Source organism: Amblyraja radiata, chromosome 20, assembly GCF_010909765.2.
Source record: "Amblyraja radiata isolate CabotCenter1 chromosome 20, sAmbRad1.1.pri, whole genome shotgun sequence".
NCBI lineage: Eukaryota > Metazoa > Chordata > Chondrichthyes > Rajiformes > Rajidae > Amblyraja > Amblyraja radiata.
In genome coordinates, this window is record NC_045975.1 from 18,569,536 (window position 1) to 18,595,847 (window position 26,312).

The 26,312-nt window shown below is 42.4% G+C and overlaps 1 protein-coding gene across 2 annotated transcripts in view; it reads right to left on the minus strand.

Annotated features, from left to right (window-relative positions):
* Positions 1 to 26,312, minus strand: part of brsk2 (BR serine/threonine kinase 2) — a 705,112-nt gene that overhangs the window by 77,293 nt on the left and 601,507 nt on the right. Inside the window, exons 9-16 of one of the 2 annotated variants that reach the window (XM_033038919.1) lie at positions 25,371 to 25,402; positions 21,532 to 21,594; positions 21,245 to 21,409; positions 13,131 to 13,228; positions 9,021 to 9,171; positions 8,271 to 8,336; positions 6,553 to 6,613; positions 5,512 to 6,115 (exon numbers count right to left, since the gene is read on the minus strand). In XM_033038919.1, coding sequence (XP_032894810.1) covers positions 5,512 to 6,115; positions 6,553 to 6,613; positions 8,271 to 8,336; positions 9,021 to 9,171; positions 13,131 to 13,228; positions 21,245 to 21,409; positions 21,532 to 21,594; positions 25,371 to 25,402 — 1,240 coding nt within the window. The remainder of the gene's footprint in view (positions 1 to 5,511; positions 6,116 to 6,552; positions 6,614 to 8,270; positions 8,337 to 9,020; positions 9,172 to 13,130; positions 13,229 to 21,244; positions 21,410 to 21,531; positions 21,595 to 25,370; positions 25,403 to 26,312) is intronic. The other variant, XM_033038920.1, reaches the window with a different exon arrangement.

The window sequence follows — 26,312 nt, forward strand, 5'->3', positions numbered from 1 at the left end:
AAAATGCTCCTCTCATGTGCCTATGCCCTCTAGTCTTTGACATTTCCACCCTGGAAAAAAGTTTTAACTGGATACAGGAAGGGCGTGGAGGCCACGGAGTGGGAGTAGAGAGGTTTACCACAATGTGCCTGAATTAGAGGGTATTGGCTATAAGCAGAGGTTGGACAAACTTGAATTGTTTTCTGTGGATTGTCGGAAGCTGAGGGATGACCTTATAAATATTTACAAGATTATGGGAGGCATAGATAATGTAGACAGTTAAACCTTTTTTCCAGGGTGGAAATGTCAAAGACTAGAGGGCATAGGCACATGAGAGCAGCATTTTAAAGGAGATGTGCAAGGTGAGATTCTTTTTGTACAGAGAGTGGTACATGAACACATTGTCAAGTGGCAAAAGACATGATAGTGGTATTTAAGACGCTTTTAGATAGGCAGGTAAATATCCTGGGATTTAAGTGATACTACACCAAGTGAGACCCGTTAGGTCCCGTATTCCTCAACGCGTGGTTGCGGGTGGAGGGGGGGGGGGGGGCGGCCTGTGGCGTCACAAACACACTAACCACCCCCCGCCCCCACCCACACACACACACACTAACCACCCCCCGCCCCCACCCCCACCCACACACACACTAACCACCCCCAGCCCCCACCCACACACACACACTAACCACCCCCCGCCCCCACCCACACACATTAACCACCCCCAGCCCCCACCCGCACACACACACACACTAACCACCCCCAGCCCCCACCCGCACACACACACACACTAACCACCCCCAGCCCCCACACACACTGTTCTTGATATTATATTAATATTATTAATTTGCTCCTTTTACCCATCCTCTCCCTATCCACTCGTGCACAGCCCCCAACTCGCAGGGGAGTCTAGAGAGGGAGTGGGAGGAGGTGGAGGGTGAGGGGAGTAGAGAGAGAGGGCAGAGAGAGAGGGAGCAGACAGAGAGAGGGGAAGAGAGGGAGAGGCAGAGAGAGGGGCAGAGAGAGGGGCAGAGAGAGAGAGTGCTTTTTTCTCAGCTCTGCAGTTGAGAAGGTTTGAAGCAGCCTTTCAAGGATTTTGTCGATCGAGAAGGAACAGAGGCAGAGGGACTTCATAGTTTGACTTATTTATCGTTGGACTGCTGAAACTTTCCTTTGCTTATAGATTCCTCCACAAGTGTGAAATTCCTGAGTTTTATCTGCTTTCACGAGGGTGTGGATGTCGTTGGCGGACTGCCAAGAGTGCCTGGAGATCGAGGGTAGGAGAGATTTTGGTGTCTTTGTCATTTTGGTACCGATTCTCTGCCCTAAAGTCATTTTGCACAGCGCGGCTGCCTGGCTTAATGTGAAGAAGGTACTTTTGCTTCCGGCAAGACTGTAAAGGAGCTTCCCAAAAGCTGCTCTCGGCTGTGGACGAACTTGGGGACTTTCCCTGCTTCAGCTGGAGGTTTCTGCTTTCTGCTGCTTGTTTTTGACTGTGACTGTCTCTGGGACTTAACTTGGAGCTGAGCTGCTGGGGTGCTTGGAGCTGGTTTGTGCCACTGGCAGGATGGCGATGGCTGGGGCGCGGCCGAAGGTCCGGAGCTACGCAGTGGTGGTATCAGCGACGGGTACGAGACCATTTGAGCATGAGCTTCATGTTGACTTGGATTGGGAAGGATTCGGTGTCTCGGTCCAAACTGGGCCCCTGTGGAACAGGGGGGCAATTACGAAGGGCATGAATTACCATCTTGAGAGGGGGGCTATTGTCTCTTCTGAGCTCGAAAGAGGAAAGGTTGAGATGATACTAAAGACCCAGGAGGATGTGGCCCTATCGTTGGAGAGGGGGATCTCAGTGGGAAGGGCCCACATACAGGTCATGCCTCGGTGGCGCGGGGTGGTATTGCTGACCTGGTTAGGGCTGCCAGCTCCGCCTCAGTGATCCGGGGCAGCAGTGATAGCCCATCTGGGGCGGCTTTTTCCACCTGGGGGACCCGGGGCAGCGATGGCCCCCGCCCCCCTCGCCCTGAACCTGTGGTGGTGGCTGATGGCGAGGTGCAGGGGGAGGGTGGGGGGGATTGGGAGAAGCAGAAGAAGAAGAAGAAGAAGAAGCCCACCCAAGCGAGTCAAACGCAAGCGGGTGGGCACTTGCCTAGATCTGAGACCACCCAAGGGGCACCTGTCAGCTCCAGTGAGGTCCAGATTGCACCTGCCGTGGCCCAGCAAGGAGCTGAGGTGGTTCAGACGGCGGTAGGGAAGGTAAAATGTGCAGGTGGTAAAGTGGCTGTGGGTAGTGTGGAGGCAGAAGACCCTTCCTTTATGGAGGTCACCGTACCGCCGCATGTTAGCGGGGTAAAAAGTAGGCATGGGCCTGGCGAGGAAGAGCAAGGGCGTGGGTACAAAGCTAGGAGGATGCCTTTTTCGAGACCTTCCACCACTGATGTGGTTGGTGGTCACGAACTAGTGTCTTCCGGGTTGGAGGTTGAGCCTCTATTTCAGGGATCTTCAGCGGGTATTACCAGACCAGGTGCTGGGGTTGACTCCTCTGGAGTTGTGTCCTCTGGGCTGGTGGATGTCCCTTCGTCTCAGGGGCCCTCCGAGGGAGTAATCTCATCGGGTGTTGAGGTTAGCTCCCCTGAGTGTGTCCCCTCTGGGTCGGAGGAGGTCCCCTCATTTCAGAGGCCTTCTGAGGGTGCTGGCACGCCAGATGATGGGGTAAGCTCCCCTGGTAGTGTGCCCCCTGAGACGGGGGATGAGCAGAGTCAGCCCGAGGGGGGAGGTACGGGGGCATTATTGTTCCAGTCTGTGCTCCATATCAGAGCCAGTGGAGGTGCTGGGGGGTGTGCTGCCTCACCGGCTGAGTTAGCAGGGGAGAGTACATATGCAAGTGGAGATCCTCTGGGTGTTGCTGGTGGAGGGGGTGCTCTGGGTGCTGTGGAGGTCGAGGCTGTGTCGGGTGGCGATCCTCTTTTGGATTCCGGGGGTGCCAGTGCACCACGGGCCCTGGGGGTGCCTCTTGTTTTTTCTTCCCCAGGCCCAGATGTGGAGGGTGATGGTAGAGTATTGATGCTGGGGATGGTGTCATGCCGGAGGAGGGGGTGAGTGACCAGGCCAGCTTGTGTAGTGGGGTCAGTGAACTTTCAGAGAGTTCTGGTCTTTCGATTTCTGGCAACGACCTTGAGCGATGTGCAGAAGAGTTTGTTGTTTCAGGAGCGAGTGGGTTGGCCGAGTGCCCAGGCTCCAAGGACATGTCTCATGCAGTTGTTATCCGTGAGGTGCAGGAGTTTCTAAGAACAAGCCGTACCACCAGAACATAAGCGGAGGCTGCAAAAATACGGTGGGCTGATTGGCCAGGTTTGATTAAGACTCTCGAGGCTATCCTTGGCAACAAGGGCAGTGATCTTCCTGACTCTGAGAAGTGCCAGTTTGGGGACTTTTTGGAGTTCCTCAGAGAGAGTGTTCTTGAGTCTACGGGGAGTGCGAGGTTCTCAATCTAGTGTGTTTGCACATTCAATTTAGCCACATTGAACTTAAAAGGAAGTAGAGCGAGTTTTCGTAGATTTCAGCTTTTATCAGTCCTTAGAGAGGGGAAATTTGCAGTGTGTTTTCTGCAGGAGACGCACACCGTTGTCAGTGACGAACCTACCTGGCGACTGGAGTGGGAAGGGGGGAGGTCTACATGAGCTATCTCATCTCAAATTCGAGTGGGGTGGCCTTTCTGTTGGCCCCGAATTTTCTGCCAATGTCCTAAAAGTGCAAGAAGTTGTGCCAGGATGTTTGCTCCATCTGGCCGTGAGCCTGGATGGCATGCCGTTGCATTTCATTAACGTGTATGCCCCTAAGCTCCGGCACGATGCAAGCCAGACTACTTCAGGAGGTGACTGCTCTGTTGAGCACTACTGATAGCGGAGAGTGTGTCTTCCTTGGGGGGGACTTCAATTGCGAAGGCGCACTTGAGGTGCAAGATCGTTCTGGTACTCAGTGTGCCCTGCTGTAGCGAAGAAGCTAAGAGGGTTGATTGACTCCTTTGAGTTGGTTGATGCATGGTGGAACCTCCACCCTGATTCCACTGCATTTTCGCGAAGGGGGATGGTTCCCACATTGATCGAATATATATTTCCAGAGCGTATGTTTCCCGTGACTCAGCGTCCTCAATGTGGCTGGTGCCGTGCTCGGACCACTGTCTGGTGCGTGTGGGCTTTAATCCGGCACGCGCTCGGGCTGGGTCCGCGTGCTAGCACTTTAACAGCATGCTGCTGGAGGATCGGTGTTTCCGGGAGTCATTCAGCCGGTCTTGGGTGAAGTGGAGAGAGAGGCAGTGGTGCTTTTCTTCCCTTAGGCAGTGGTGGGATGTGGGGAAAGCTCATATCCGTCTCTTTTGTAAGGAATACACGTGTTGGTCTCAGAGGTCGAGAGGCTTGAGAGGGAGCTACTGGACGCAGATACTCGCCTGGGTCGGGTTGGTGTTGACTCCTGCGAATGGAGAGAGTTTCAGGAGAAGAAGGAAGCTTTGAGGAACCTGCAGCTTGAGCTGTCCCGTGGCGCTTATGTGAGGTTGCGGGTCCAGATGCTGCACGATCTGGACCAAGCTTCGCCATTCTTTTTCTCTCTGGAGAAAGGGCGGGGAGCAGTCGATGGCTCCTCTGTCACTGATCCGGAGTGGATCAGTCCCTTGGTCAGGTCCTTTTATGGGTCTCTGTTCTCTGCAGGTGGATTCAGCGGGGAGGCTCAGCAGGACCTGTGGGAGAGTCGACCGACTGTAGATAGGGAGGTGGCCGATCTTCTTGATTGCCGGGGGGGTGTCGGGGGGTGACGTCACTCACTGCACGTGGAAGAAGGGCGCACGGAGCAGACCCATTGTTACGTCATCAGCGAAAGACAGTGGTTTTTAAATTCTACGTTTTTTCAGATTTTTGAACATTTTCAGTAATAAGTCGAGAATTAAACCCTGAAATTTTCAGATAAGGCGAATTTGGACTCCATGGGAAAAGTCTCTACTGGAATATGTAACGATTTTACCATTACCGCGTCGTTTTTTTCACAAAGATGTGACAACACACAAACAAATAAACACACACACACAATCCAAGATCAGAGTTTTATATGCATAGAGATGGATCACGTGCAGGCAGAAGGGATTACTTTAATTTGGCATCATTTTTGTCACATTCATTGTGGGCTTAAGGACCAGTTCCTGTGTTGAACTATTCTATGTTCTATATCTGTTATAAAAGAAATACGTAGGAAGGAACTGCAGATGCTTGTTTAAACCGAAGATAGACACAAAAAGCTGGAGTAACTCAGCGGGACAGGCAGCATCTCTGGAGACAAGGAGTAGGAGACGTTTTGGATCGAGACCTTCCTCAGTGTGAAGAAGGGTCTCAACCCGAAACGTCACCCATTTCTTCGCTCCAGAGATGCTGCCTGTCCCGCTGAGTTACTCCAGCATTTTGTGTCTAGCTTTAGTCATAAAAGAGATATGTTTGGAGCAATTCACTGAACTAACACAAAAGATAATGTTTGAAAAGAACCTACCTTGTAATTTCCTGCGGTGAAACCGTGGTGAGCCAAGGAAACTGTTTTTGATTGAATTCAGCCGCGTCCTCCAAGGCATTCCTCCAATGCTGGGGCTGGACGGTGGTGTTGCATTCGGAGTACTCGCTGGACTCTCCTTGGGAGTATGGACTGGTGTGCCCTTTGGGGTGGGGAGGGGACTTCCCCTTGGGGAAGGATGAGGGGTCACCTGTATTATAGGGATAGATTTGGTGCTTGGATCAGTACCAGGGATCAATCTGACAAGAGACAGGGGTGTGATCTGGACTGAGGGAACAAACAATTGGGTTGGTGACGTGACTGCGCTTTGCTGACTCTGTACGTTTTTAACAGGAGGGTTCTGAGGAGGGCGTGTTTCCGATATTACAACAGGATTAGATTTAGTGGCTTGCAAAGGTTTATCTGTGAGCTTACTCTTAGAAGGAAGAGTCTGAGTCATTGTATTGGATTGAAACCCTATCTTTGGTTGAAGCACATTACTGGGCTTTGTTGTATTTCTATGACAATGAGGAATAATGGGGGAATGTGATTTGGGCCAGGGGTTAAGCTCGGGAATCTGGGCGGGAGCAAAAAACTTTCTGATAGGCTACACGGCAGACAGCATCATGCATGGACAGTCAAAGGAGAAAAACATACAAGACATAGCATGCACACAGACATAAATCAGGAGGGTGGGAGTGCAGAAAACAAAAATACGTGCCGTTAGCCGGTAAGCAACAGATCATAACAAAAAAGTGATCATAAAATACAATCAAATGTATAGGCATTCAAAATCATAAGATTTACACCAGCAAATTAATAGGAAGAGAAGCAGCACATTTTACTCAATATGTTTGATTAACCAAGGCCAATAAAAGGCAAACACATAGCCAAAGCGGCAGTAACTGTAACTCATGGCTAAAGGGTCCAACCAATACTGTAGTTGTTACTTTTAGAGGTACAAATCAAGACACAGAAGCTGTAGTCAATGAAATGTAGGACACCTGACAGTCTAGAATGGAAGATCTGGTCATTATTACTTACCCTTGGACTGCTTAGAGGGCTGGTGGAGAGGCCAGATGATGCTCCACTTATTGATCGTGATCTACACAGGGAAAAGGCACACTAGAATCATCTCAGCTTTTAAAAAAAATCTTAATTCTTTGAAAAAAAAAGCATTGATTACAATCATTACAATGATTTTAAGTGACAGAAAGCAGTTACCACATTCAGATACCATGTTTCTTTGTCTCTCCAATTCGCGCCCTTCCTCTCCTGATACTACTTACTCTTACAGTGGTCCTCTTTCGCAAACCTTCCTGCGCCTAGATCAGTTGTTCTAGACCATTAGCATGTACTAAATTCTGTGTAGGTGGCCCCAGCTGATATCCATTCTTGCTCACCAATGGCACCGAGCCAAATTATAGCACATATATCAACGTCCCAGCCGGAAGCATGTTGGTAAACTGAATATTGGACCATTATTGGACCATTGCATGCTGTAAAACCTAGGGTTCCGGAGTACTGCACTTACCAATTAAATCATCTGTGGGGTTTGTAACATTTCCTTAAATTATGTATTCTTTTTGTACCATTGTGTACTCTGCATGTACACATTTTTCAAGACAAGTGACAAATTGCATCAAGGAAGAGAACTAAAATGTTCTGCAGCAATTAGTAAAAAATATATAAATTCGTCGGAGGCTGTTCAAAGAAGGTTTATTACAATGATCTAATATACGGAAGAATTTTCTCACGAAGAAAGGTTGCGAAGATTGGCTCTAAGCACATTGAAAAAACATGGGGCTTGACAAGATTAATGAAGCGAGATGTCTCCCTTCACGGGAGGGCCCAGGCCAGAGGCATGATCTCAAAACAAGACGGTGATCACCAAAGAGAGAGGTGAGAAATAATTATTTTTTTCTGAAAAGGCTGAGCGGTGTTGTAATTTCTTGCTTCAGAAAGCTGAGATGGGCAAGTCCTTGAATAGATTTGTAATCAGTAAGCGATCCAAAAGTCGTAGGCTGAGAGTGAGAAAGTGGACTTGAGGAGTGGTGGAATAATGTGATCATATTGAATGGTGGACCAATCTTGAGCAAAATGTCCCACTCCTGCCTCTATTCCTTATGGTCTAATTTTAAGCCGTACTTGTCAAACAGCACTCCAGCTACAGCCACCAACGAGAAACATTTCACCCTACTACAAAATTAGCATTCATATTTGCTGATTATTACCTCTGAATATTATCAATTATACTGAGTTTTAATCAGTGAGCAATCGAGATCAGTTACAATAACCCATGAGGAAAAAGATTGCACATTAGGAAAATCATACATGCAGATACATCAAGCACTTTTAGACCCATCATGTTATCCAAGGGAACACCTTGAAATAAATCACCAGAATGCCATGCAGCAACTTAAGGGGAGGAAAACAGCAGAGATCAGGGCATCAAAGCAACTAGTAATTATTACCCAACAATACCGACTAGAAATGCTCAGGCTTTTAACAAATAAATAAAAAAAGATTTTGGGGAAGGAAAAAGGGGGAAGGTGAGAACTACCCAAACCAGTGGTTCATTAATGCTGTGGACATAGTGTGCAACAGAGGAAACTCTTGCCATTCAGATGTGGGGTGGATATCTTCAGGGAGTGGGGAAAAAAGAGAAGATAATTTAGCTATTTCAACAACCATGTGCACTTAAGGGCTTCTAAAGCAGCTACCCACAGTGAGGGAGAAATCATGTGAAACACTTTTACTACCTTTCTTCTTTGTTGATTCTGGGATTGGCATCTGTGATATCCAAGCTTTTACTGAACATACTTTTACTACAGTAGGGACAGTAAAACAAAAAAAAAACACAAAATTACATTGGTAACGAATTTAAACAGGGGCTATTTTAAAACTAGATATATATAAATATTTCAAAAAAGAAAGCTTTTTATATCACTATTGAGAGCTATTGACAATGAAACAAACAACTTGAGCATTTCACTATGTAAATCTTTCAGGCTTTGCAGGATACTAAAATGAGCTAATTGTTGGCTGCAGTGCACATTATTTTAGATATCTAGTAGAAAAACATAAGGTGAATATTGAATTAAGATTAATATTGAAAATGGTGCAAACATGTATTTTTTGGTAAAAAAATGGATTTGAATGTGCAGCATGAAGGTCGGCTGTGATGTAAAAGTGCAGATCTTCCCTTGACACACCTGGTTCGTTGCCATGTATTGCTCAGTCTGATCATTTTCAGACTAATTCAGAAACCCCTGTGCTGTACAGTCAGCATTCAGGTTTGTCAAACACTCAAATAGAGAGTCACAAAGTGCAAGAGTACAGGGTTGAAAGGCGGCTCTCGCTCGGCCTGTGCTCTCTAATTCACCATGAAGCATTCCATTCTTGGTGGAGTCAATGGAATAACAATGTAAAAATAAGAAAAAGCCCAAGTTCATTCCCTTGGTTAGTCTGTGAAATAATGTTTCATGATTTGATACAATACGACGTTGTACCTCTGGCCGTGCTGTGCCATCTCTATAGCACGCCGTGCTGGAACTGGAGAGCCCCCGTCTGTTACGCTCAGTACTTCCATCGACTTCCGTTCAGGTCGCCGCTTGCCGTGCCGATTTAACATTGGTGAGTCTACTCTTTTTCTAGGTGGATCTTTCAAGACCCATGATAATTAAAAATTGCATATTAAAACATCTCATCATTATAACTATTTTGTGCATCTTAGACTACCTCTACACATAGAACATCAACGCTGTTTAAACTCGAGCCAAAAAGAACTAAGCCTCATACAATATATTATCGTGTCCGTCTTTTTATTTAATACTAAGCAGTAAGAAACAAACACTTAATTGTGTACACAAAGTTTTTTTTAGTTTTAAGCCCCACTTTTTAATCTAAATGCAAGTCCTTTATTTGAAAGTGCTTTAGTATAAACCTTTGAAAAAAATTACAGTGTGTTGAAAGAGGGGAAATGGTAGATAAAACGTGTAGATGGTAGTAGGTCCTTGACTGCTATTGCTGGTATTGATGACAATTATACAAATTTAGGGTTGATCAAATTACCAGAATCAGAAGAGAATGGATATCATGTGGGAAGAGATTACACTGAGAATGACACAGGCAACACAATTTTGGATAATTTCAAATTTATGGTGGACAAAGTAGCCAGCCAGAAACAGACTAGTCAAGAGGTTTAAAAAAAAAGCAGACACAGATGGATGGAGTCAGGTGATGGAAATAAGCCAAGGATAGATGTTTCATAATTCATGTAGAGGAGATCGATAATAACATTGATCTGGTTTGGTTTCATTCAATTAACAGGCACCGTGTCAGTTACACACAAGCTAAAGATCAGAGTTCTTGCTGAGAATCAAAAGATAATGGCTCTAATCTTCCCAATAATTAGATAGAATAAATTTCTGTCCATCCAATATTGGATTTTGGGGAATTGACACACTGAGATGAAATCCAGAATCCAGAGATTGTTAGGTAGAAATGGCTGCTTATGTCTACATGGTGAAACTAGCTCCATGTTTTTCGATGATGATCTCAAGAACCAACAGTTGAGAAACAAGAGGGGAGAACGGGTATGTTTGTGATGGTGGTGGTGGTGGTGATGATGGGAGGGGTGGGTAATAGAGATCCGAGATCATTGTTTGGGAATAAAGGGAGAAGACATTGTTGATGGTTTTCTGGTTACATCTTGATATATGTCCCATCCAGTTGGACAACAGTGGAGAAGTACTAGAGAAGGATGGCGTGGTCAACCATATGCATGTTTGGAGACAGATCAAGAAGGATTCGGAGGGATAGATTAATTCACAAAATCACATGGAGCATCAACATTACTTTGGGATGAGTCGTATTGGCTAGGATCGGGCACTTTTTGGGGAGGATGAAATAATCTTTTTGGATATAATTGTGAGAAGCTTCAACATATTCACTTTAAACTCAGTGTGTAGGTCAGCAGGCTTGTGTATTGTGGACCAATAAGATTTGGAGAGAATTCTGTATATACCATAGAGCAGGGGTTCCCAACCCTTTTCGTCTCGTTTACCCCCTGGCAACTTTAATAGCAAATAACAATGTTATTTCACTTATTTATGAACTAATGATGAACAGATACCAGTAGCAAATACACGGCCAGTCAATGAGAAAAAATATGTACAAATCCAGAATCCACAAATTTACACCCTGGGTAGGCGAAATGTACCCTCTGGGGATAAATTTACCCCAGGTTGGGAACCCTTGCCATAGAGCATTGATTAATCGTAAGGTTTTGAAGATAAATGACGAGAAGCAGGCCAAGGGACCACTAGAACACTTAAGTCTGGAGGTGACAGCAGCTTGGATAAGAATGTAGGTGGCAGGCTTATTGGAGTCTGGAAGTAGGAAATATCATTGATGGAGCAAAATATATTTTGTATACGTTAAAACTCGGTTCTAGCAAATAACACCACCATGGTCTTGAACTATTGGCTCAGTTTCAGTTTCCTAGTCTGGGAATGGTTGCCTGGGAAATACATTTGTGGTCAAGATATTGGCTTCAGCCTTTCCAGATGTTATTACAATAATTTTATGTGCATATCATATTGTTGCTGATGAATGGATAGTTTCAATGTTAGAGTAGAAAATCAAATCCATGAGTTCTTCACACTTATTTTAAGAAATTAAACTGGTGGAGAAAGACCAGAATGTGGTTTGTGGTGTTGAGAAATTGGGGATGCGTCTGCATTCCTGAATACATTTTGTAATGGAGAACAGGGCCCAGTAATGCATTGAATGCCCATCTGGTCTGACAGTACATAGTTAAGTCAGTGTCATCAAAAATTAGGACCCATGGTCTTAAGTGACCAGAGATAACTTCCCATGAGATCTGACAAGGGTGAAATAAATAGTTATAATGGTTTTAATGGTGAGAAAGGAATTAATGTCATTGCAAATTATGTGACTTAGCATTGGTGGCTTCAAAAACATCAAGATTAAATTAATAGGGAGGCAAGGGAATTGGGAATTTAAAAAAATGTGGCAGTAATGGATTTGAGAGAAAATATTTCTTCAGGGATGGATTGGAGGGTGAAGAGCATATTGAGAAATTGATCAGAGATTATATCCGTCTTTGCAGATGGAGTTTAATGCTGATAAGTGTGAGGTGCTACATCTTGGCAGGACAAATCAAAATAGGACGTACATGGTAAATGGTAGCGAATTGAGAAATGCAGTTGAACAGAGGGATCTAGGAATAACTGTGCATAGTTCCCTGAAGGTGGAATCTCATGTAGATAGGGTGGTAAAGAAAACTTTTGGTATGCTAGCCTTTATAAATCAGAGCATTGAGTATAGAAGTTGGGATGTAATGTTAAAATTGTACAAGGCATTGGTGAGACCAATTCTGGAGTATGGTGTACAATTTTGGTCGCCCAATTTTAGGAAGGATGTCATCAAAATAGAGAGAGTACAGAGGAGATTTACTAGAATGTTGCCTGGGTTTCAGCAACTAAGTTACAGAGAAAGGTTGATAGAGGTTGATAGGGGACTTGATAGAGGTCTTTAAAATGATGAGAGGGATAGACAGAGTTGACGTGGGCAAGCTTTTCCCATTGAGAGTGGGGAAGATTCAAACAAGAGGACATGACTTCAGAATTAAGGGACAGAGGTTTAGGGGTAACATGAGGGGGAACTTCTTTACTCAGAGAGTGGTAGCTGTGTGGAATGAGCTTCCAGTGGAAGTGGTGGAGGCAGGTTCGATTTTATCATTTAAAAATAAATTGGATAGGTATATGGATGGGAAAGGAATGGAGGGTTATGGTCTGAGTGCAGGTAGATGGGACTAGGGGAGAATAATTGTTCGGCACGGACTTGTAGGGCTGAGATGGCCTGTTTCCATGCTGTAATTGTTATATGGTTATATGGTTTGAATAAGAATACAATTTACTGATTAAATTTTCAGAAAATGTTCAACCGACTGGTTAGAATTCAGAAATGGATTGAATCATATTATATTGATCCTTGTTCTTTTCTGAACAAAACAGCCCTGCAGACACTAGAACCCTTTTGAGGCTTCGTGAAAGATTTAACCCTCAATGTGTGAACCTAAACAGAGAACCTCAGCAGGTTTTCCAATTGTGGGGCTTCATATCAATCCTGTTCTCACTTCATAGTTCACACAGGACTCAAAGATGACTATTAGATAGTAAACATGAGAAGATATTCATTATTTTATGCTCCTGGCACTAAAGACAAAAACGGCCAATTTATGTTGTTTTGCCTTAGTTCTGAGTGAGATTAATTAACATCAGCATAAATCCAGGATTGAACCAGAGAACATACAGGTTTTTTTTTTAAAGGTGAGAAAGGAATTACATTTTTTTTTTTAAAGAGGCTCCATTCAAATTGGCTGAGCACTTTTCCACTCATTCACTGAAGTAACCATAAATATATTTCAAGCATGCATTGACAAGTAGTAGAAAGGCAGTGATTGGAAACTATTTGGATTATGCGCAACACATTGAGATATTTAATTATCTTTGTGTACAGCAAAGTTTAAATTGCCAAATGAGGCTCCTCTGCAGATCTTATCGGTAAAGCTAACAGTTATCCAAGATGCTCACCTATATCATTTTGAGGAGGCAAGTCTTCATCTTCATGGCTTGGATACCGCTCTTTCCGATCAAGAAGAAGAAAATATATCATTTTTTCTTGATTTTCTCTGTCAGAAAATAGATCAAATCAGGAGTGCATCAGTAATATTATAATACAATCTAGGCGCTCGCAGCACTTATGTTATCTTATAACATAGCCACATCAACATTTTATATTGCAATAAGATTGCAACCTACACACAACTTGAGTTTGCCTTCTGCATTTATGAAGATACTGGTTTATAATCTTATAACTTGCTAAGATGATAAATTACATTCACCGAATGCAAGTCCCAATTTTAATGTAACCTGCTCGGGATAAGCTGCTAGAATTGTGAAAATGGACTAATGGCCACGTAGGAATTGGAAATCCACCAGTCAGTACTGTAACATTAGATCGGCTTCAGGTGGAAATACACCTCCCAGAAAATGTCCCTTACAATAATTGGGTTTTTAGTACGCTGGTATGATTTTAATAGACAATTAGGAAGCCCAAATCTGATGAGCCCGATCTCACCGCCCGTGAATGGCTGTAGCTCCCAGTTGGGCTTGTCTGCCCCGGGACTGGCTGTAGCGCCCAGGTTGCCTGCGTGCCCCAGGAATGGCTGCAGTTCCCAGGTGGGCACGTTTGCCCCAGGTCTGGCTGTAGCGCCCAGGTCGGCAGGCAGGTCTGGCTGTAGTGCCCAGGTCGCCTGCGTGCCCCGGGACTGGCTGCAGTTCCCAGGTCGCAAAAACTAATTGAAAAACAATACGCCGTAGGCTGCCGACACGTCCTAGATGTCAATCCTCATTGTGTCCCCACCATGTTTCAAAAGCGATTTCCGCTTAGACCATGTATTTCTTTAATTTAACATTGCCCTCGCACCTTGACCTGTTTTTGGCCTCCTATATTCCAAAGTGAAAGCTGGGCGGCTCAAACACTGTGTTCAACACGCAAATTACGCGACCTCGTGGTCAAGTGAGGCGCACGGGCATCGTATGGCCACACGGGGCCGGTCCCACTGAGAAGCGCGGAGGGGTATAAAGTAGGTATGTTGCAAAGCCTACCTGAAGCGTCCTTGAAAATCTTCCGTTGTGGGTGTGCGCGATTTTGGCGCCGTTTAGAGGGGGCGGGTTTAAAACGCGATTTTCTCTAAGCTGTTCCAATCGAAAATGTTCAGCCTAGTTAATTATTAACGAAAAATCGCTGGAAGACCCCGTCGCAAAAGCTATTATTAGGTTTAAAGGCCTTGAATAATAGTTATAGTAGTTTAAAAATCAATCTTTAAACCCGCGACCGCCAGCAACCGCAGGGTCTCATAAAGCAAATAGCAGAAGTTAGGTTGTATATTTTTACATTAAAAAGGGCTTCTAAAGATCCCGTTATACAAAGTTTAATATTGCGAGTAGCTCAATTTGGCCCCATTATATCCCGCAGTATTTTTCTCGGCATTTGAGGCACAAATCTACCGCAATGTGAACGTTCTAAACCAGCGCGTTCCACAGGGACCCACTGGAAAGCTGATTTAAATGGGCATTTATTTACAGCAATTAAACACTAAATTCCTTCCATTTGGCCTATAAATTAATGTAAATGAGATTTAAAAATCATGTTTTATTGTGAATTATTTGTGAATATTATTTGGACATTTAGGCTATTTAAAAATGTTAATCATTTATTAAGAAATGGATAGATGTTTAGATCTAGTAATTGAAGTCTGAAATTAGCTACAATTAGGTAACTAACTAATTATATGCTTTAATTTCAGGTCATCCAAGTAAGATTATTTTATATTTGTTTCAGAATGCTTCAATCTATGATAACTGAAAATTTCATTCAGTTCTCTTAATTTTTAAGAAAGTTATGGGCTTTTGACTGTTCACGATCACAGCTTTTTTGTTATGTCCATAGAAAATCAATAGGGAACAAGATGCTCATTTCCCAGTATGAAAATGGCCATAACTTTTTAAATACTTGAGATATGAAAGTGAATTAGGTGTCAAATTAAACTTATTTTTATGCTTTATCTGATGGGATAAATTACAGACTTGATTTTTAAAATCTCAAAATTTTGTAACATTGCTATATAAAGTTGTGCGCGACATCGCGTGGGGCTCCGAAATTTTTGTAGCGAACGAAATCTTCATGCGCCAACGGACAGTCGCAGAACTGACCGCCAAAGTGGGACAGACCCAAGACCCTGGTGCGATGCAACGTCTCAACTTCAACAGCAGCAGAAGCAGACAAACGATCGCCGAACTCGGCCTGGGGCTCACGGCCGTTGTGGTCCGGATCCGCCCCCACTTCTACTCCCAGAGCGGGGCCAAGAATATTGAAGATAGACACAAATTGCTGGAGTAACTCAGCGGAACCGGCAGCATCTCTGGAGAGAAGCAATGGGTGACGTTTCGGGTCAAGACCCTTCTTTCAGACTGAAGAAGTCTCGAGACGAAACATCACCCATTCCTTCTCTCCAGAGATGCTGCCGGTCCCGCTGAGTCCAGTATTTTGTGTCCATCTTCAAATGACGTCACACGCTCCAGACGGCTGTGCGGTCGAATGAAGTCACGCGTGACCTTCACGGGACCGTCGTGGCTCAACGCGATCACGAGGTCGCGTAATTTGCGTGCCAAGGAAACGTAAGTGGGACAGGCCCTTAACTCCCTATTCCCAGCTAGCAGGTGCTAACAATGGTTTCAGCTACATCTGCTCTGACTCTTTTTTGCTTCTCTATCAACACTTTTGCCTGGTTCCATCTCGCCTGTTTGCTGTTCTGTCAAAGACCTTCACTACTGTTCTTACTTCCAACACCCCTTTCCCCAATTCTCAGTCTAGATAGAATCATAGAGCCACATATTATGGAAAAAGTTCTCATGGCAGCTCACTCCAAGTATTCTCCATCCTCCGTGTGAACAAGTTAAATCTTTCCCCTCTCATCTGAAACCTATGCCCTCTAGTTTTAGACTCCCCTATGCTACGAGAAAAGATGATGGCTATTCACCTTATCCATGATCCTTATCATTTTACATACCTCTATAAGGTCACACCTCAGCCTCCAACCCTCCAGAGAAGAAAGACATAACCTATCCAGATTCTTCTCATAATTCAAATCCTCTAGACTAAGCAACAGTTTTTTTTGGCTCCTTTTTTTAAAGGATATCCTTCCTACAGAAGAGCAAGATCACTCCAAACGTGGCCTACCAATGTTTGCACATCTGCAACATGACATCTCAACTCGTGTGCTCAATATCCTGACCAATGAAGACAAGCATGCCATTGCGTTCTTCACCACTTTGTCCTCCTATGTCACCAGTGTCACATACTTGCTTATAAATTGTGAAATCTCTTTTAGGTTTCTGATGAAATGTTAATAACCTGAAAAATTGTTTATCTGTTTGCAGACAATCTCCTGAGTACATATTTCACAGGCAATCTCCAAGATGCCAAATGTTTTAACTCCCCTTCACATTCCTATATACTGACCTTTCTGACCTGGGCCTCCTCCACTATCAGAGTGATGCCCCACGTGCAAATTGGAGAAACAGCACCTCATATTCTGCTTGGTCAGCTTACAGCCATATTGATTTCTTTAATTTCAAGTCGCCTTTGCATTCCCTCCCTCACCACCCCTCCCCCACCCTCGACATCTTGCTAGTTTCACTGTTCATATCCCTTCATTATCACCTCCTCCACAGCCAACAATGGACCATTGTGGGCACCTTGGCCATCGGCGACTGCTCTGATTTGTTCTGTACATTTTCATACCTCCAGTTTCCCTCTCCCCTGACTATGTCTGAAGAAGGATCTTGACCCGAATCATCACCTATTTTGTTTCTTCTGAGATGCTGCCTGTCCCACTGAGTTACTCCATTTTGAGTTAATCTTCGATATAAACCAGCATCTGCAGTTACATCCTACACATATTTCCAAAACCTGTCCTGCTGTTTTTCTTGCCCACTTCATTACAAACACCCCCTCTCTTATAAGTTGAGTTGAAATTTGGAGCATTGAGATCCCGCAAATGATTCGGATGCACAAATTGATCCATTCAATTTCATAGAGGAAACACAACAGAAATGAGGGAGAGAGCGGAGGGGAGAGTGGGAGAAAAAGAAATGAAACGAGAGAGGGAGGGAGAGAGGAAATTAGAGGAAGAATGAGGGAGCAATAAAGTATGGCAGGATGGGAGAGATGGGTAGAGAGACAGAATGGATTTGTGCACAGTGAGAACCAGTAACACAGCCACGAGTATGTTTTTTTTTAGATAGAAATAGTCTTATCAGTGGGTATTTTGAAATATAATAATCCAGGAAGGGTTGAATACTCTAAATCTCTTTAATCGACTGAATTGTAACAATTCAATTATGTTCAGGTAATGATATCTGACAGTTTCTACATATACTTCACAAATCACCAAGATTATACTAGATGAATACACTTAGTGACCGCATGTCATTGCAAAAATCACTGCGTTATTCTTTCTGCAAATTGCCATATTTAGGATGAAAATAGAACTTTCACACTGAGTGATAAAATAGAAATGGATTTTTTTTAAATGCACTGCCACATGTGCACACCGTGAAATTTTAAACAGTGAAATAATGGGCCATTAAAAGGCACAATAAAAGCTGGCGACCACTGTTCTGGTTAGTAATTGTCCCATGCTTGAGATGACAAACGTGGGATGTCTTCAGAATGTTTTGTTCAAGTTTTCTCTGTTTGAAATGGACCTACATTATATTGAATTTGCTCAGAATTAAATTCTACCTTTACTGTCTGAAAGGCTTAAAAATTAAAAGCATATTTATTTAGTACTCCAGTCAACCTCCCCTAACAACACAATCTTTAAAAAAATGTGTTTCTCTGTTCAAAGAGCAGAAGGATGGAATAATGTCGAAATCACTGGAACAATGAATATTTCACAGCACATTGACTACTGAATGTCCTGAGCAATATATTAAATTGCAGTAACATTAGAGGTCAATGATTTTTAATATTAACTATGCATTTGGATTTCTCCACTGTGACAAATAAAATGACCAGTATATTAAACTGCTCTAGGTTGCAAAGATCTAAGGGATTTGGCAAGAGATGTGTGTGCGTGTGTGTAACTTTATGCCTGTTGGAGATTAGATGCTCACTGGTTATCATTTCATTATTGGCTTCTCAATGTAAAAAATATAGCTGATCTTCATCCTCAATTCCTTTCCTTAAACCAAATAGTTCTGATGCTGTGGTGGATCTGGTGTCTATTCTGCAGACTGTATATTCGACACTAAATTATTCCTTCCATGAAGGAAAACAAGTTGAAGACATGAATAGAAATCAGGCTGGTTTGGTGAAGTGTATTTTAGTGCAAGAGGAATAAGCTTCAAGATAGCAATTCGAGCATGTATAAGGGTATAATGTGTAATCCGTAGCGAATCTGCATCCTATGTTTCCACTATTAAAGATTGCTTGTTAGATTGGCACATAGCATGGAAATGTCCGAATGAATCTGTGCAGACCATCTAGTACTCATTTTCGCTAACTCTATACTAATCATATTTTTTTTCTCCCCACATTGCCATCAATTTCCTTATATTTATAGTTCACCTATACACTTGGGGCAATTTACAATAGCCGATTAAACTGGAGCACCTGGACTGGGGGGTGGGTTTAAAAGATTGGAACGGCATGTATATAGTTAAAGGGCTGGAGAAGTTACCAAAGTCTCCAGAATAATAAATAGGACAGAAAGTTTAGAAAGAGATAAGAGTCTAATGTCAGACAACATGGGGACCAATTTGAAAAGAGGGATGGTGAATACAGAACTGAAGGTCCATATCTAAATGCATGCAGTATCTGAAACAAAGTGGGTGAGCTTATAACGCAGTTAGAAATTGGTAGATACGACGTTGTGAACATCAGAGAGTATAAGAGGATCAGAGCTCAGAGCTAAGCATCCAAGGATGCACATCTTATCGAAATGACGAGCAGGTGGGCAGAGGATGTGGGGGTTGCTCTACTGGTAAGAAATGAAATTCAATCCTTAGCAAGAAACCACATTGGATCAGAAGATCCTCGTGGGAAGAGTTAAAAAACTGCAACGGTAAATAGATTCTGATGGGAATTATATACAGGCCTCTAAATAGCAGCCAGGATTCTGAATGAGGTAGCTGTAGAGATTGTAGATGCATTAGTTGTAATCTTTCAAGAGTCACTAGACGCATGAATGGTTCCAGAGGGCTGAAAATCGTGAATATAACTCCACTGTTTAAGAAGGGAGTGAGGCAAAATAATTTAAATTATAGGCCTGTTAGTCTGACTTCAATGGTTGGTATCCATCATTAAGGATGAGGTTCTGGGATACTTGGAAGCACATGATAAAAAATAGGCCGAAGTCAGCATGATTTTGTTAAGGGGAGATCTAGCTTGGGAAATCTGTTGGAATTCTTTGAGGAAGTAACAAGTAGGGTAGACAAAGGAGAGTCGGCAGATGTTGGTTGCTAGGATTTTTAGAAGGCTTTAGATAGGGTGCCACATGTGAAGTTGCTAAACAGGAACAGAACCCATGGTATTAGAGGCAAGGATAGAAAATTGGTTGACTGGCAGAAGGCAAAGAGTGGGAATATAGGAGACCTTTTCTGGTTGGCGACTAATGGTGTTCCGCAGCGATTGGTGTTGAGTCCGCTACTTTTCATGTTATATGTTAATGATATGGATGATGAAATTCATGGCTTTCTGGCCAAGTTTGCAGATGATACGAAGATAGGTGGAGGAGCGGGTAGTGTTAGCAGGGAGTTTGCAAAAGAACATGGACAGGTTGGGAGAATGGACAAATAAGTAGCAGATGGAATACTGCATTACCAGGTCATGGTATTTATGGTCATGAACTTTTGTGGAAGGTATAAATGTGGAGACTATTTTCTAAATGCGGAGAGGATTCTGAGATTAGAGTGCAAAAGGACTTGTTAAGTTGTTAAGTTGCAGGTTGAGTCCGTAGTTAGGAAGGTGAATGCAATCTAAACATTCATTTCAAGAGGACTAGAATATAAAAGCAAGGATGTATTGCTGAGGCTTTATAAGGCACTGATTGGGTCATGTTTGGAATATTGTGAGCAGGTTTGGGCCCCATACTGGACGAAGAATGTGTTAGTGTTGGAGAGGGTCCATAGGAGGTTTATCAGAATGATCCCGGGGATAATTGGGTTAATGTATGAGGAGCATTTGATGGTTCCGGGCTCGTATTCACTGGAGTTTAGAAGGATGAAAGGGTATCTCATTGAATGCTGGCGAATAATGAAAGGCCTATAGAGAGTGGATATGGAGAGGATGTTTCCACTAATGTGAGAGTCTAGGACCAGAGTCACAGCTTCAGAATAAAAGGACGCACCTTTAGAATGGAGAGGAGAAGGAATTTATTTAGCCTAGTGGAATCTGTGGAATTCATTGCTGCAAACAGCAATCAAGGCCAAGTCATTGGGTATTATTAAAAAGGATATTGATAGGTTCCTGATTAGTAAGGATGGCAAAGGTTACAGGGAGAAGACAGGAGAATGCGGTTGTGAGGGAAAAATAGATCGGCCATGATTGAATGGCGGAACAGACTCGATGGGCCGAATGGTCTAATTCAATGTCTTATGGCCTAAAACCCATGAGTTCATGGAAGACTGTGCAAACTCCAACCGACAACATTGGATTGAACTTGGGTCACTGTAGCTGTGAGGGAACAGCTTGACTAGCTGCACCACTGTGCTGCCACTGAATTATTCTAATCAGCGTTGCCTTACAAATACCCTATTAATTAACGTTAGGATGTGTCTGTGATATTCACAAGGATCTTGCTTGGGCTTAGTGCTTCTTATCAAGAAAATCAAGCTCTTTAATCTAAAGTATGATGGACTATTTAAACATCTGGGCCATTTCCCTTCCCATCCCAACTCCATTCATCAGAGCATTCCCATTCAACAGCCGCCAGTAAAAAGTACTTGCTGAATTGGCAAATGGAGTTTGTAACTTATGGGAACATTCGGCAATTAATGTCAGCCAAAGGAAGTTAGTGTAACAAACATAAAACCAGCATGATGCATTAATACTATCAAGAAAACAAAACGATACTTACTCTTCTGACACCAAATCTTGCATTAGCTTGTTTTTATCTCTAAAACAACCCAGCGAGTGCATGCTGTCCAAGACATCAGGGTCGATATCCTCCAGTGACGGTAGTGAACGGATCTGTACCTTTCTTGGAACAGGCTGCTCTGGCTCAGGTTCATTCTTACCCCCACTGTATGAACATAAAAACCCAAAATTCCAATACTAAAAATTAACAAAAGTTCTTAGCAAGTGGAATTACATGTAATTTATTTGCTTTGTATTCTTATTAATTTGTTCAAGTTAAAATATTACCTAGCAGGTAAAATTTCCTTTTCAATGCACCTTAATTCATGCAAAACACTTGCCATGGGGCCTCTAAATGAGAGGGAGAGCAATAATCAAATGATTGTGCTGTGGAATGCATTGCTGACGTTGTTCGAAGCAATCTCAATCTGGCAATCATAGGAGAACACAACCTTCATGTCTACAGTTAAATTAAACGCAAAGGCTTGGAAGATGCTCTGACTCTCTGTTCCTTAAATTTATCCTTAAATTTAGCAAATAAAAATATGTATCACTCATCTGAAAGAAAAATTGTTTTTTAATTACTTTTGGCAGTTTTGACTTAAAATTTCACAATGAAGAAGAAAATCGCAAGCAGGTCAAGATTTATCTCATTCCTGTAGGTAAATTGTCCGGCCCATTGACTCAAACACTAGTGGCTGTCATCCCCACACATAAATCTTTTCCTATCGCATTAAATATCTTCATAATAGATTACGATCTGATTCATTCATGCTCAGGATTCAGGACTGTTAAAAATGTGTTTTGTTAGTGTCTGGCCCAAATGGAACATGCAGTCTAAAAATAGATTCTTAAGTTCTTAGTTCCCAGTGTTATCTCGGAATAGCAAGGGGTGAAGTAAGGTGAATTGGCTTGTGCTAACCTGGACCACTTTCATATAAGGGTGTTTCCGTAAATACAGCACGAAGTAGTGAAACTGAAGGTCTCCAAACTTCCAGGTTATTTTCCTGTTTTTTCCCCATTGTTTCATATCTTGTATTTTAAGTAGTATAGATCACAGTGTATAGCCAAAATAATGAGATGAAGCAAAAATAAATAAATGTTTTTACAAAGAAAAATATCAGATAATTCTGTATTTTCTTGCCTTTTTTTGTGCCATTTTTCAAGCAGATTTCATCAAATACTTAGGCTAATTCATACCAGAAAGATTACATTAATTTTGCAATTAAATAACTCTATATAAACCGAATTCTGATTATGCTTATGATCTTTATCATCTATCACCCGATTAGATGGTTTTCTGATGCCCCATGTTTTTGCAGCAGAACGTGAGTAGCGGTGCCCCTTTGGTCACGTGTGAAATGTGTGAATTAAAAGCAGAGTAACCATTTTTAATATTTATTGTTTCTTTTTTATTGTTTATATTTTGTGTTTAAACTTTCCATTGAAATACTTAATAATAGACAATAGACAATAGGTACATGAGTAGGCCATTCGGCCCTTCGAGTCAGCACCGCCATTCAATGTGATCATGGCTGATCATCCACAATCAGTGCCCCGTTCCTGCCTTCTCCCCATATCCCCTGACTCTGCTATCTTTGAGCCCTATCAAGCTCTCTCTTGAAAGTATCCAGAGATCCGGCCTCCACTGCTCTCTGAGGCTGAGAATTCCACAGACTCACAACTCTCTGAGTGAAAAAGTGTTTCCTCATCTCCGTTCTAAATGCCTTACCCCTTATTCTTAAACTGTGGCCCCTGGTTCTGGACTCCCCAACATCGGGAACACGTTTCCTGCCTCTAGCGTGTCCAAACCCTTTAATAATCTTATATGTTTCAATAAGATTCCCTCTCATCCTTCTAAATTCCAGAGTATACAAGCCCAGCCGCTCCATTCTCTCAGCATACGACCGTCCCGCCATCCCGGGAATTAATCTTGTGAACCTACGCTGCACTCTCTCAATAGCAAAAATGTCCTTCCTCAAATTAGGGGACCAAAACTGCACACAATACTCCAGGTATGGTCTCACTGGGGCCCTGTACAACTGCAGGAGGACCTCTTTGCTCCTATACTCAACTCCTCTTGTTATGAAGGGCTACATGCCATTCGCTTTCATCACTGCCTGCTGTACCTGCATGCTTACTTTGATTGACTGATGAACAAGGATCCCCCAGATCCCATTGTACTTCCCCTTTTCCCAACTTGACACCATTTAGATAATAATCTGCTTTCCTGTTTTTGCTACCAAAGTGGATAACCTCACATTTATCCACATTTAATGAATCGAACTTAAAATCATGAAATAAAAAGCTAGTTTGCTCCTCTATTTTATCGATGTCTCATTCTGTAGTCCCTCTCGTTGTCTAACGTCGTCAATGCTAGAACTGGTTTTTTTGCACTCGTCGCAATTTAAAATAATTAAAAAACAACGCGATTATAATGATTCTGACGTGAACTATGCGCCTCGTGGTGGGTTACGCGGCGATATTTTGTAAGGGAGCTTAGAAATCAGTATAAGAGACAGTGTCCCATATGTCTTATATCTCTTAGAAATAAATAAAAATTCTCTTTTTTTGCCCAAATTTTGAAAGTCTTAAATCTTGGTCAAATTTTGGTCGATTCTGATCACAAATGAGCTCAAAAGGATCATAAGTAGGCCCATTGTTAATGCTGTGGCATTTCATCATGATTTAATAACTTTCAAATGTGGCCATCCATGTCACAGATTGGTACCCTTATTTACGGAAACATCCATATCTAATGTCCAGATGCACAGCTCAGGCATTGGCATTAGCAACACCAGCAGCAGTACATAAACTATTAAATAATAACAGTATATAGACTGTTAAGGCAATATCAGTACATAGATTATTTGTCTTATAGAGTCATAGAGTGATACAGTGTGGAAACAGGCCCTTTGGCCCAAGTTACCCACACCGGCCAACATGTCCCAACTGCACAAGTCCCTCTGGTCTGCACTTGGTCCATATCCCTCCAAACTTGTCCTACCTATGTACCTGTCTGTCTGTTTCTTAAACGTTGGGATAGTCCCAGCCTCAACTACCTCCTCTTGCAGCTTGTTCCATACACCCACCACCCTTTCTGGGAAAAAGATACCCCTCAGATTCCTATTAAATCTTTTCCCCTTCACCTTGAACCTATGTCCTCTGGTCGTCGAATCCTCTACTCCAGGCAAGAGATTCTGTGCATCTACCCAATCTATTCCTCTCATGATTTTATACACCTCTATAACCCCTCATACTTCTGCGCTCCAAGTAATAGAGACCCAGCCTCTCCCTACAGCTCAGACTCTCTAGTCCTGGCAACATTCTCGTAAATCTTCTCTGAACACTTTCAAGCTTGACAATATCTTTCCTGTAACATGATCTAAGAAGGAAGGTAAGGTTGAGCGGAATAACATTTAAAATCTGAGAGCATTCCATAGAAATTGACAGCTAATCCACAGGGCAATTAAACTACACAGATTGCATGTGCAATTTGACACATCTCCTGAAGACATCGGACTTATGATTGGTTGCAGGTACCTGCCGCTGATCATTCATATTCTGTACATGTCTAGGTAATGAGTGGTAGCGGGTTCTTCAACAATATCTAAGCATAATCCAACCCAGTCCTCGCTTGCTGACAAGTATACATTCTGGTATGAGTAACTGATTTTTATTCTGGGATGAGAGCAATATCATCAAATGAATTCCCATTATATGATCCATCTGAGACTGGACAACCTAGTTCGGACTAGCAATGTATTTATTCTAGGAACCTGATTGACAGTAAGTAATGCCTTAGTTTTATGTTAGGGTTTGAGGTTATTTGCTGACCTATTAGGAAAGCTATATTTTCTTCTTTTAATGATTTTGCAGGCAAAACTCATGTGTCAAACATGTCCAAGAAAACTGAAAATCAAAAAGAATGAAGTCCATGTTTTAAGGTCCAAGCATGCCATATTGCCAAGCTATATTATTCCATTAGACTTTAATATACCAGCAATGTCACAGATGATTTGTGGGAGATTAGGAAAATCTAACAGGTTGCATTTGCCAGAAGACAAAAAGAGACAGAAGCAAATAAAGATGCTAATAAATGTAGCCAAACTAATAGTTGTACTTACATATACCAAGAGTGTTTTTGGATCTGGTCTAGCTGCAAAGGAAAATAAATTGAGTCATATATTACTTAATGACAAGGGGAATGAAGAATCACACAATGTATAAATATTTTAATAGAAAATTGTATCACAACATTGTAATATAATTTTTATATCAAACTATTTATCAATAACTAAAGCACTGGCATCTGCAATTTCATTAGGTTTTCACTTCCTGCGATAGGTACAACAGGATATGTTTTATAAATTAATTTGATAGCATTATCTGTTTTGGACATGTCCTGTATTGTTCTATTTTTTAATACACTCGTTCCTTGGCCAGAGGCACCATGAATGTTCGTCCTTCAATGCAAACACAATAGATGCTCAACCTTTTTCAATAATGTATTTGCATTTTCAAACTCGAGTCTTTTTTATATAAAGATCACTTGCTTAAACATTGTTTCAATCCTCCTCTCAATAAGAACTCGCAAAAACAGATTGATATAGGTAGTTTATTTAAAAGTACTTTGCAGACATTATTTTATTTTGTACAGGTTAGAGAGTTGGTGTTAACAGTTAATATGGCGATAAAGTTAAATGCGCTAATATACGAATATAAAACAATTAGTTATATCACTCATGGTACTATTATTTTGTGTTGGATGACAGATACACAGAGCAAGGCAATGAAGAAGTCATGAACACATGTTTAGAGTTTCATTTTTGGCTAACTAATGCTTCATGGAACTCAATTCCAACCAGCCAACCAAACAAAAAGTGATTTGTGAACAGCTGAGAATCAGCAAGTGGCAATTCTTTTGGAAGGACTCTACAAAGTGGTTGTTGCAACCAAGAGCTGCTTATGTTGTTTCTTAATGTTATCAGTTCACACTGGTTTGGAATATTAGTTTTGCACTTGGCCACACATTCTATTTCTCTCACTTATCACCCTGGGAAAACAAA